General features: G+C 40.0%; 1 protein-coding gene across 2 annotated transcripts in view; it reads right to left on the minus strand.

Moving 5' to 3' along the window:
• Nucleotides 1-11,838, minus strand: part of guf1 (GTP binding elongation factor GUF1) — a 41,187-nt gene extending 29,349 nt beyond the window's left edge. Inside the window, exons 1-9 of one of the 2 annotated variants that reach the window (XM_059989123.1) lie at nucleotides 11,664-11,838; nucleotides 9,381-9,492; nucleotides 7,653-7,801; nucleotides 7,143-7,223; nucleotides 6,766-6,843; nucleotides 6,549-6,632; nucleotides 5,092-5,156; nucleotides 3,861-4,064; nucleotides 3,008-3,147 (exon numbers count right to left, since the gene is read on the minus strand). In XM_059989123.1, the coding sequence (XP_059845106.1) occupies nucleotides 3,008-3,147; nucleotides 3,861-4,064; nucleotides 5,092-5,156; nucleotides 6,549-6,632; nucleotides 6,766-6,843; nucleotides 7,143-7,223; nucleotides 7,653-7,801; nucleotides 9,381-9,492; nucleotides 11,664-11,813 (1,063 nt within the window). In that variant the 5' untranslated portion in view covers nucleotides 11,814-11,838. Of the gene's footprint in view, nucleotides 1-3,007; nucleotides 3,148-3,860; nucleotides 4,065-5,091; nucleotides 5,157-6,548; nucleotides 6,633-6,765; nucleotides 6,844-7,142; nucleotides 7,224-7,652; nucleotides 7,802-9,380; nucleotides 9,493-11,581 lie in introns of both variants that reach the window. The other variant, XM_059989124.1, reaches the window with a different exon arrangement.
• Nucleotides 11,839-12,318: the final 480 nt, after the last annotated feature.

A 12,318-nucleotide genomic window follows, 5' to 3' on the forward strand; every position in this document is an offset into this window, starting at 1 on the left:
CAGAATACAGCTTCCATCTACAGGTAAAGGAAAAAAGAACAACGAATAGTGAGACCATAGTGTGTGTTTTTCTGGATCTGTGGATTGACAAGTGCTTCAAATCATCACAATGCACACTGCAATGGCTTGTTTAGAAATCAATTATCCAAAATAACTGAGAAATCTCAAAGGCTGAAGAACGTACTCTTGGAACCTTCAGCTGCCTGTTTTATTTTCATATGTTGCAGTATGAATGATTTTTCTGAGTGATCTGAACACGATAGGTCAAATATGATGGCAGAATATAGTATTAATGGTAAGACTCTTGACAGTGTGGAGGATCAGTGTGGAGGGACTGTGCTCAGTTCTGGTCATCTCACTACAGGAAAGATGTGGAAGCCATAGAAAGGATGCAGAGCAGATTTACAAGGATGTTGCCTGGATTGGGGAGCATGCCTTATGAAAACAGGTTGAGTGAACTCAGCCTTTTCTCCTTGGAGCAACGAAGAATGAGAGGTGACCTGATAGAGGTGTATAAGACGATGAGAGGCATTGATCATGTGGATAGTCAGAGGCTTTTTCCCAGGGCTGAAATGGCTGCCACAAGAGGACACGGGTTTAAGGTGCTTGGAAGTAGGTACAGAGGAGATACCAGGGGTAAGTTTTTTTCTGCAGAGAGTGGTGAGTGTGTGGAAAGGGCTGCCGGCAAAGGTGATGGAGGTGGATACAACAGGGTCTTTTAAGATACTTTTAGATAGGTACATGGAGATTAGAAAAATAGAGGGTATGGGTAAGCCTAGTAATTTCTAAGGTAGGGACATGTTCGGCATAACTGTGGGCCGAAGGGCCTGTATTGTGCTGTAATTTTTTCTGTTTCTAAGTGCATAAAGGTGAATCACATACTAATGTTTCTCAATATAATTACTGAAACATACAACACAGTAACAGGCCCTGTAAGTCCAGCTTCACTCTGCCGACCATGATGTCTATCTATGGTAATTCCATTTGCCCACAATAGACCTATATCCCTCCACAGTATACACTTATCCTATCCAAATGATTTTACAATTTTGAGATTGTATCAGTCCCCACTAGCTGACTGTTTCTTGTGAATGTTGTTTTTATGATGCAGTGTGCCTGTGAGCTGCTGCAACTATGTTTTTCATTGCACCTGTGCTTGCACAGTAAGATGGCAGAGCACTCCGGGTCCAATCTAAGGTGCATTTGCTCATCTTGTTTGTCTTAATTATGTCGTAGTCACTGCTGGATACTAACAACATCAAGTACTGCAGGACTGTCCCATCAGTGAGCTGCCGAAAGTAATGGAGCTGGACATACTGCAAAGTGTTGTTGTGTTGCTGCCTGGACTTACCACGTACTACTGGGCGGAAAGCAGTGCGAGTGATTGTCCTGAACATTTTTATTGTGATCACAAGACTCTGTTGGACATTAGCAACAGAACACTGCAGGTCCGGCTCACTGATTCATTAATGAGACTGACAGCGGGGGAAACTCATCGCCTCGGTTGTGGCGAGTACTAGGCCGAGGCCGCAATGTCATCTGCTGCAGTCGAGCAGGAGAGGAGGAACGAGGCAGTGTGGAAGAGTCACTGTGGGGCACACTGGGATCTGTACTTGAGTCGGAGGCTGGCCCCTTCTGTTGTTGCTGCTCTCTGGTGTTCGCTCAGTGGAAGAACAAGCAGGACCTGGCCAACAATTCTACAGTCATGCCACTCAGAGACTTGGGTTATATTGAGCTTTTTTCTTTGTGTCTGTTAAGTTTTTCTGAAATCGTAACCATATGAGCTATTTGTGCTATGTGCAGTGTGCTGTGCGCTACTGGTGATACGTTTGCACCTTGGTCCTGGAGGAACACTGTTTCACTGAGCTGTATCATATATATAGCTGAATGATCATTGAATTTGACCTTTATTGTGCATATAACAATAAAATGAACTTTGACAGGTGTAATTCTCCTTTAAATTTTCACCTCTCTTTAAACTAGTCTACTCCAGTTCTAAATTCCCCTACTCTGCAAACAAAAAAATACTACTATTGATGCATACAAAAGATTCTGCAGATGCTGGAAGAACTCAGTATAGGTTAGGCATCTATGGAGAGGAATAAAGGGACGATGTTTGGGGCTGAGACACTTCATCAGGAGTACTGATCCTATCTATGCCCCTCATAATTTTATAAATTTATAATTTTATAAGGTCATCCTTCAACCTCCTACGTACCAGTGAGAATAAACCCAGCTTAATCAATCTTTCTTTATAATGACAGCTCTCTACACCAGGTAATATTCTGGTGGATCCCTTTTGTATGCTCTCTGTTACTACCAGATCATTCCTGTAGTATGTACTCTAAATGTGGCCCAACCAATGTGTGGTACAAAAAGGTAGGATTAATTGGATTTGTTGTGCTTTAGAGAATCAGTTGCTGACCAACATATAACATTTGGTAACTTTTCTTTTAATTAATACTTTCAGAAATCCAAACACAAGTGTCCTGTACTATTTTATTCCTTTAAAATGATCTTACTGTCTGTTAATTGGGAGATCCATCTAAAGAAAGTACCTGAACATTATTTCTGACCATCATATATCAAAGCAAAATTCTGGGTGAAATATATTGCAGCAGAACTTCCACTGGTTGACAACTGTTGGTCAATTGCTACTCTGTTGTGCTGTTTGTTTGAGCATGGCTCTAATATTTCAGTTACCCAGAACAACATGGCCAGTCTGATGCATTCTCAAAATTGTTTGAATGTTGGGGAAGTCTGGTCCCCTAGGTTCATTGGCTTTCAAGGTATAAGTTATTGTGCTTAACATTTACAAACACTCAGTGACTAATTAGTTTGAAAGTATTAATTGTTTTAAAAAATACAGTCAAATGCATAGTACAACTGACTCTTTTAATAAGCAAGAAGAGCCATTGATTTTAATAAGAGATTCTATAATGGAAGTTTATGCATTTGTTGCATTTAAACTTTCTTGGTTATGATGCAGAAATATCAGTTTTCATACCTGCAAAGACCATTGGTTTGGCAGGTCTGAACCCCGCTAGTGGCTCCACAGGTTGTTTCTGTAAGTGAAGGGTATCTCCAATCTCTGCCTCCTTTACCTCTTTCATTCCAGCTACCAAATAGCCCACTTGTCCAGCACACCTTCAAGTTACAATAAAGCATGATTACAGAACTGTGGATCTGTTGACATCATTCTGGCAACTGAGTTGCAAGGGGTATCAAAACCACATTCCAGAATAGTTACTTAGCTGAACCTTTATTTCAGAAATACTTTTAGATGTGACTTTAATGTTTTTTGCTCTTTTAGGTAAATCTGATCCAGTGGCAGCATTACAAAAAAGAGCAAGGGAGACCCTTCATGACCTAGCCAACATTAATACCGTAGTTAACTTCATTAGAAGTCATCACCTGACAATGATCACTTTATTACCTTTGAAGGAACTTCAACTCCTACATTACAATGCCTCAAGGTTATAACAGGCACAACATAAAGCAAATCTTTTTATATGACCATAAGACATAGGAGCAGTGTACTTGCTCTTACACACAGTGTACAATGATCCCACTCAGCACTGTACACCTACCTTCTTGTTGTATCCTTTGATGCCCTGACCGTTCAGGAAAATATCAACTTCCGCCTTAATTATACCCATGGACTTGGCGTCCACTACTCACTGGCTAAAAAAATTCTTCCTTACCTGTCCTAAAAGGTCACTCCTCAACTGTGAGGCAATGCGCTCTAGTTCTGGATACCACCACCATAGGAAACACCCTCTCCACATCCACCCCAACTAGTCCTAATTATAAAATTACCTATATTTATAAACATGAAATTGATACAGTAAATTACTTACAGCTTTTCTACTGGGTATTGATCAGGCCTCAGAATTCCGAGTTCATTGACTTCATACACTTTCTTTGTGTAAGACGACATAATTCTGTCTCCCTTTTGCACCCATCCATCAAAGAGTGCAATGTTGGCTATGACTCCTCTGTAATGGTCATAGATAGAGTCAAACACCAGCGCCCTCATTGGATCTGAAATGTTTGCACGTGGCCTGAAATGAAAAAAAAACTTTTTAGTTATTTTATTCAATTTTGATTAAGATGCTAAAATAAGAAACGTATTTGTATCAATCATAGAGATACAAAACTAGGACAGCCACAGACTCAGAGCTGCTGAATGAGGTTTTCCTGTTGTTAAATCACACATTGCATCAGATCACTTGATAAAGAATAATTATCAGCAGTACAGGAATGAGGCTTGCTGTAAACCTTGATTGAAGGAATACACAAAATATTGTTGGGTGCTGGGTGCGTAGACCTTTTCCAATGTTTTCAAGTGCAGCTTTCTAGAAATGACCTGAGACATTCAGTAACAAGAGAGACATGCTAATCAGCCTATCAAATTAAAAAAATATTACTGAGGGCAAAGCATACAGAAAAGGGGATACAGATCTTTTTAATCCTGAAGTTAACAAAAAGCAAAAATATCAGAGTAAGAATTTCTTTCAGTTTTATTAAAGTTCTGCCATTTATTTTTTTTTCTATTGTGGGTATGAGACTTTAAGGCTGAAAGGTTCCCAACCTCTGTTATGCCACGGACCCCTATCAGTAGCCAAGGGATCCATGGACCTCAGGTTGGGAAACCCTGTCGTAAGTAGTTTTCCAATGAGATTGTCCAATGATAATTATGACAGTAACAACTCAACCTTTTCTTAATTGTACTAAGCTATTTCATGCAAGAATAGTGTGCGAGTAGATGAAGTTTACAATCCATCAATATACCTTCTGGGAGGAGCACAGTGCTGCCCTCACTGATAGTTTAGCTATATTTAAGAAAATTGGTGTAGTCATACTGATTACAAGGAACACAATCTGCTGAGATATCAAATATTACAATGCTATTAAAATATGGTCACAGCAGATTCAGGTTCAAGATTTCAAGACATTCTGAAAGCAATCCTGTTGCTGAGAATCCACATTGTGAGAATTTACTATCATGATGAGAGTCCCATTTTCACTTCAGCAATAAAGACACGTAAAGTGAACTATTATAAATGAAATGGCTTAAGCCATACTTACGGGGGAATTCTTTCAACAACTGCTTTCAAAACTTGATCAACATTTGTCCCTAATTTGGCTGAAATCTGTAAAAAAAAAGTTACAAGTTAGAACTTTCACTAAAGATATTGCAAACCACTTTCAGAGTTCCTGAACACTGTGCTTCTCAGTCAAATCAAACTCTTAGCTTTAAATGCAATCAACTGGAGTCTACAGCTATTTTTGTGTAACGTAGATTATGGTACAGTTCATAGATCAAGACAAATTCTGACCTCTATTTTAGCTTACTTGAGCAATGGTGCTGACTTTCAATATCTATAATTATTATATTGTCACAGGGTTGTAGCATAAATTGAGTTCTATTTTGGAACACTGAAGTAAAATAACATACGTGAAAATGTTTATTATGGCAGATGGAGTTCAAGCCAGATAAGTGTGAAATGGTTCATTTTGGTAGGACAAATACAATTGGCAGAATATAGTATTAATGTTAAGACTCCTGGCAGTGTGGAGGATCAGAGGGATCTTGAGGTCCGAGTCTATAGGCCGCTCAAAACAGCTGCACAGGTAGACTCTGTGGTTAAGAAGGCATATGGTGTATTGGCCTTCATCAATCGTGGAATTGAATTTAGGGGCCGAGAGATAATGTTGCAGCTATATAGGACCCTGGTCAGACCCCACTTGGAGTACTGTGCTCAGTTCTGGTCGCCTCACTACAGAAAGGATGTGGAAACTATAGAAAGAGTGCAGAGGAGATTTACAATGATGTTGCCTGGATTGGGGAGCATGCCTTATGAAAACAGGTTGAGTGAACCCGGCCTTTTCTTCTTGGCGCGACAGAGGATGAGAGGTGACCAGATAGAAGGGTATAAGATGATGAGAGGCATTGATCATATGGCTAGTCAGAGGCTTTTTCCCAGAGCTGAAATGGCTGCCACAAGAGGACACAGGTTTAAGGTGCTGGGGAGTAGGTACAGAGGAGATGTCAGGGGTAAGTTTTTTTTACTCAGAGAGTGGTGAGTGCGTGGAATGGGCTGCCAGCAACGGTGGTGGAGGCCGAAAGGTACATAGAGCTTAGAAAAATAGAGGGCTATGGGTAAGCCTAGTAATTTCTAAGGTAGAGGGACATGTTCGGCTCAACTTTGTGGGCCGAAGGCCTGTATTGTGCTGTAGGTTTTCTATGTTCAATGATTGATATCAACATACCTTAGAAGTTTACTTTGGTAAAATGAGGAACAAATAAATGTTACTGTACCATAAATTTTGAATGCATCTGTTTTTATACAAACATGTTTAGTCTGTAAAATATGAACTATTGATTAACGGAACAGCTACTAAACAGTTATAGTATGTACTGAAACACACAACCTTGGGGAATAACATTAATAGACATGTTTTGATGAAATTAATGAGGGCAAACTGCAGTTCCTCACCAAGAAGTGTCATTGAACACAGAAGAAAACAAGCAAGATTCGTACCCTGATACATTCTTCCTTAGGAATATCAAAGACCTTTTCAATCTGTTTTTCAACCCTGTCAGGTTCTGCATGCTTGAGATCAATCTATAGAGGAAATCAGACAAATACTTTGCGTTGTTTTTAATTGGCACGGTGTTGAGAACAAAAGCAGGATGTGTTTGGAACTATTATGGGACAATACAACAAAACAAGCACAAAGAGAAAAATAAACACTTTCCTTGTTTATCACTGGAATTATCATGAGCTGAGCTTCAAAGGCAAGGAAGAAGTTTGCCACAGTCTGTGCTTGAATGCCCTAAGGGGGGTAAAAATACATTTAAAACAAACATAGATGAGGATGACAGAGTTCATATCGCGATATTTCCAGCAGTTGAATCTCGAACCAAGATTAATGGCCATAAGATTATGGGGCAGTCATCGATCTGAGGTGCACAGGAAGTTCTCACACAGGCTGATGAATTTCTCAAGTTCCCTACCCTGGAGGGTTGTGGAGGCCAGGTCACTTAATTCCCATCGTACAATATTTGCATATTAGATTTTTTTATTATTCTGCACCAATAAGAGAGTAATCAAAGGCCCACCAGAGTAATTTACCTCATTGGCATCAACAATCAACAGCACACCCTGACAAGCAGACAATGAACGAGAAACTTCATAGCTGAAATCCACATGACCCTGTGAAAAATACAGAGATGAAAAACTTCTTGTTGAATAAAGACTCACTTTAGAGTGTAAATGTATAGTTTTTATTTATGAACAGAGAGTAACATAAAGCATATTTGAAGATATGGTAAACCCAAGCCAATGTACATTATTGCCAATATGTCCCCTTTGAAATATAAAAATCCACCAAAACTCAAGAGTATCTTTCCCTGAACTAGGAATATAGCAAAAGACTTCAACTGATTTGAAGCAATCAGTTATGTGAGATTCCAACACTAACAGAGCAATGGAAAATCAGGATTATGGGCGACTGTCTGGACACTTTTAAACAACAGGACAGTTTTCATCAAAAGTGCTCATATATGATCAACTTAAGGTCAGTCACTTAACTTCCTGGCCTCAAGAAGAAGATAATGACAAAGAGGGTTGTTCTGAACTTACTGGTGTGTCAATCAGGTTTAAGAGGTAGGTCCTTCCTGCATGACTATAAAACAGAGTTGCTGTCTGTGCTTTCACTGTAATACCTCGTTCACGCTCCACCTGCAGTTTATCTAGTACTTGTTTGTTGTGTCCAGTTTTGATAATTGCCCCTGAAAATGTATCAGTTAAAATATTAAGACATTTTCTTCCCCAATCAGACATATTTCAAATACCATACTATAGAAAATGAAAAGATAAAAATGCTACTGTTTTCAATATGGCCCAATTTAGAGAGGAGAAAAAAAATCTTTACAAACAAAACGCATAGAGTACATTTCAACACAAGTCAATATATAACTTTGCCAACATACCTTAAATGAGTCAAAATGTAGTTATTCAGCTAAAATGTGCTTATTATTGGATCAACAAATTTACTGAATACACCAAGATTGGGGTACAGTGGACAGCAAAGAAGACTATCAAAGCTTGAAGTAGGATCTAGACCAGCTGGAAAAAAATGGGCTAAAAAAAAATGGCAGATAGAATTTAATGTAGACAAGTGTGAGGTTTTGCACTTTCGGAGGACAAACCAGGGTAGGACTTGTGTGCTAAGCAGTAGGGCAATGAGGAATGCAGTAGAACAGAGGGATGCAGATCCAAAATTCCTTGAAAGTGGCGTCACAGATAGACAGGTTCATAAGGAGAGCTTTTGGCACATTGGCCTTCATTAAACAGGAGTTGGGAAGTTATACTGGTTGTGTAAGACATTGGTGAGGCCTAATTTGGAGTATTGCATGCAGTCTTGGTCTCCCATCTCCATGAAAGATGCCAATAAGATTGAAAGAGTGCAAAGAAAACTTACAAGGATATTGCTGGGTCTTGAGGACCTGAGTTAAAGGGAAAAGTTGAACAAATTAGGACTTCATTCCCTACAGTGTAGAAGAATGACAGAGGTATACAAAATTATGAGGGGTATAGGTAGAGTAAATGCAAGCAGACATTTTCCACTGAGATTGGGTGAGACATGAACTAGAGGTCATAAGTTAAAGGTGAATTATTTAACTGGAACATGAGGGGTAATTTCTTCACTCACAGGGTGGTGAGAAAGTAGAATGAACCACAGTAGAAGTGGAGGATTCAGGTTCGATTTCCACATTAAAACATTGCATAGCTACATGGATGGGTGCGGTATGGAGGGCTATGGTCCAGGTACAGGTCAGGCAGATTAATAGTTTGCATGGAAGGGTGCTTCAGAGCTGTAGTGCTCTATGACTCAACTTAAGGTTAAAGCTTCAAACATTTCAATAAAGTGACCAGCCCTCATACTGAACTTTATTTCTGTCAATTTTACTTCTAAAGATAAGCAAGAGAAAATTTGCAGATGCTGGACATACAAGCAACACACGCAAAATGCTTACTTTAAAAAATGTTTGCTTTCTATGCATTCCAATATTAAACCTACTTTTATATTATTTCATTCACTTACAGGGATAGTTGGCTCCTTTACACGGATATGTTCCCTACTTGAAATCATTACAGATTATTCAGACAGTAAGGGCCACTTTTCAATAAATACAAGGTGCAAAACCAACCTGTTGTCCATAATGCAGGGAACAACTGGTTAAAATAATTATAAAAGATCAGAGAAGAACCAAAGGAAAATGACACTTAACACCATGATTCCATGTGCTTTCAAAAAAGGTTATGAAGTGGATTTCACTGCTGTATGTGTTACTAAAAAAGAAGTACCTGTTATTTCCAGGAGTCTATCTGCGAGTGTACTTTTTCCATGGTCTACATGTGCAATGATGCTGAAATTTCTAATATTTTCTACCGGAAATTTAGACAGGTCGTAGTTTTCCTGGAAAAGATTATGGCAATTATGACTGTGTGTGAGATAAAAAGGGAATAATTCTTCCAAAAATACAAAATTAGTTGGTTCCTTGTTTTCTATTGTTAATAAATTAAGTATATTTATTTACATGGGCTCCGATTATTTAAACTCAACTAAAATAATGAGGGATGGAACCATTTTCTATTGAGCTGTTTAAATACAGCACAGACCAACCTCACTGTTACTCATCTTATTGAGAGGAATCACCAACCTGTTGCAAGAATAGATTTTGAGAACATAGCAAAAAATGCTTTGTGAAGCAAAATGAGAACATATCCAATAAATACGGTGAAGCAAAATCCTGAAAAAATGATGAATTTATAACCACAAGATAAAAGTGAAGTCCTGTGATTTTAGACTATAAGGCAAGAACACAATTAGACCATTTGGCCCATCGAGCCTGCTCCATCATTCAATCAAGGCTGCTTTATTATCCCTCTAAATCCTATTCTCCTGCCTTCTCTCCGTAACCTTTGACACTTTTACCAATCAAGAACCCATCAACCTCTGCTTTATATATACCCGATGATTTGGCCTTCACAGCAGTTTGTGGCAATGAACTCCATAGGTTAACCACGTTTTGACTTAAGAAATTCCCCCTCATATCTGTTCTAAAGGAATATTCTATTCTGAGGCAGTGCCCTCTGGTCGTGGACGCTCCTACCATTGAAAAACATCTTCTCCTCATCCGCTCTATCCAGGCCATTCAATGGTTGGTAGGTTTCAATGAGATCCCCCCCCCTCATTATGCTAAACTCGAGTACAGGCCCAGAGCCATCAAACACTCCTCTTACATTAGCCCTGGGATCATTCTCATGAACCTCCTCTGGAATGCCAGCACACCCTTTCTAGAAAAGTGTCCCAATACAACTTTCAATACTCTAAATGTGACCTGACCAATACCTTTCAATATGATCTCTTTTAGTTGTCTTTCTTTACGCTTGGGTAATAATTAAAGAAAATTTTAAATGAGGAATGGAGGCTTAAGGAAGTAATTTTGTTTCTCCAGCTCCTATATTGTAGCCCAGGCTGCCGAAGCATAACTACCATGGATGTACATTGCCTTTTTATCAATTCAGAATAAATAAATGCAAACTGCACAAATTTAAGCAGACATTGAGTAATGCTGCATCTGTTGTGCATTGATTTTTTTTTTAAAAAGCACCATTTGACCTTTTATTGACAACTTCAGCTGATCTACACCTTAGGCTGTATAAATAATTATGGAGATCCTGTTAAACACAACATTCAGCACCAGATCTTGAAGCTGCAGTTTTAAAGTTGTGGGGCATAGGTACAAAAATGTACTCCATTTCACAAACTAAGCATGAACTTTCAAAATGCACTTTGTGTGATGGGTTTTTACTTTCTCTGCATATTCATTTTAAGCCCTCTGTAATGCATCATAACTTCCCTCCGCTAGCTCGCTCTTTTTGCATTCCTTAAATATAACTACAATGGAGGAAAGCTGTCATTGTAATCCACACTTTGCGCACACAGAACAATAGATCAAAGTACAGGTTCTTTGGCCCACAATGTTATGCCAATTTTGCAACTTACTTCCAAGACTGATCTAACCCTTCCTTGCCCCTTAGCCCTCCATTTTTCTTTTCATCCATGTACCTCTCTAATAAGTCTCTTAAATGATCCGACTATATCACCTCTTACAACCACTCCTGGCAGTATATTCCATGCAACTAGCACTTTATGACATCCCGCACTCACCCTAAAATTATGCCCCCTCATATTAGCTATTTCCACCCTGCGAAAAAGTCTCTGTTGTCCCCTCACTCTTCCTCCTCATCTTTTCTGAGATAATGTTTCCAGTTTACACTCCCAAATTTCTGTCTAATAGAATCATAATTCGTCCTCCACTCAAATAAATACTTCTCCAAACTGTCTGCTCTTATTGCAACAATCCCAGGAAATGTGGATTTTCACGGTCACGAATGACAATTTACTCATGAAAACTGCCACCGGGAGTACAAACTTGCAGGGGAACCAAACGAGCACGGGACCCCGGGACTGACGACGTCACAATAAAGGATGACGTTACTGTGACGATGGTGGGGCTCCGGAGCTCGCGCCGCTGGCCGCTGGCCGCTGGCCGCAGGGCAGCGATGAACGTTCCCAGTCACCTTTTCCCGCTGTAGATGATTTCTTTCTGGAGTCTGATCTCCGCTGCCCCGTGAGGCTGCCCTCGGTCCGCACTGCCGCCGCTTCCGGCTGATGTGCAGAATACGGCGAGCAGCAGCTGGAAGCGGCAGCCGGCTGAACGGAATCAGCATGGCGGCGCAAAAGGGGCGGGGCCAACACCGCGCCTGACTGGAGCCCTGTGAGCATGCGCATTCCCTCGCTTAGCCGGCTGCATCCCGGAGCGGGGTTTTCGCAGAAGGAAAAAGCAATACTGTACACTTCTTTGAACAAAGCTTTGCTTTTCCTCCCTGCTCATGTAACTACTTGAGAAGCAAGACTGTTCAGGTTGCATACCTGTGATACGGGAATGTGCATAGACCTTCTCTCAGGGAAATTTAACTAAAAACTGGGCTTCATTAGTAAAAGGTATAAAAGGGACCTGAGCGGGATCTAAACTCAAAACTTGGCCCTTGTATAGAATACGCTGCTAGAGAAAGTGGTCGAGGCAGGTATAATAAGAAAGTTGAAAAGAGACTGGGATAAGTACCGGCTAGGAGGAGATGTATATGATTAGTTAGTGGGCACCTTGGTTGGCAGGGATACGTTGGCCCGAAAGATCCGTTTCCATGCTGGGTTACTGATTTGCAGCCCCTTATG

The sequence above is a fragment of the Hypanus sabinus genome, chromosome 14, assembly GCF_030144855.1.
Source record: "Hypanus sabinus isolate sHypSab1 chromosome 14, sHypSab1.hap1, whole genome shotgun sequence".
In the NCBI taxonomy this organism is placed as follows: Eukaryota; Metazoa; Chordata; class Chondrichthyes; order Myliobatiformes; family Dasyatidae; genus Hypanus; species Hypanus sabinus.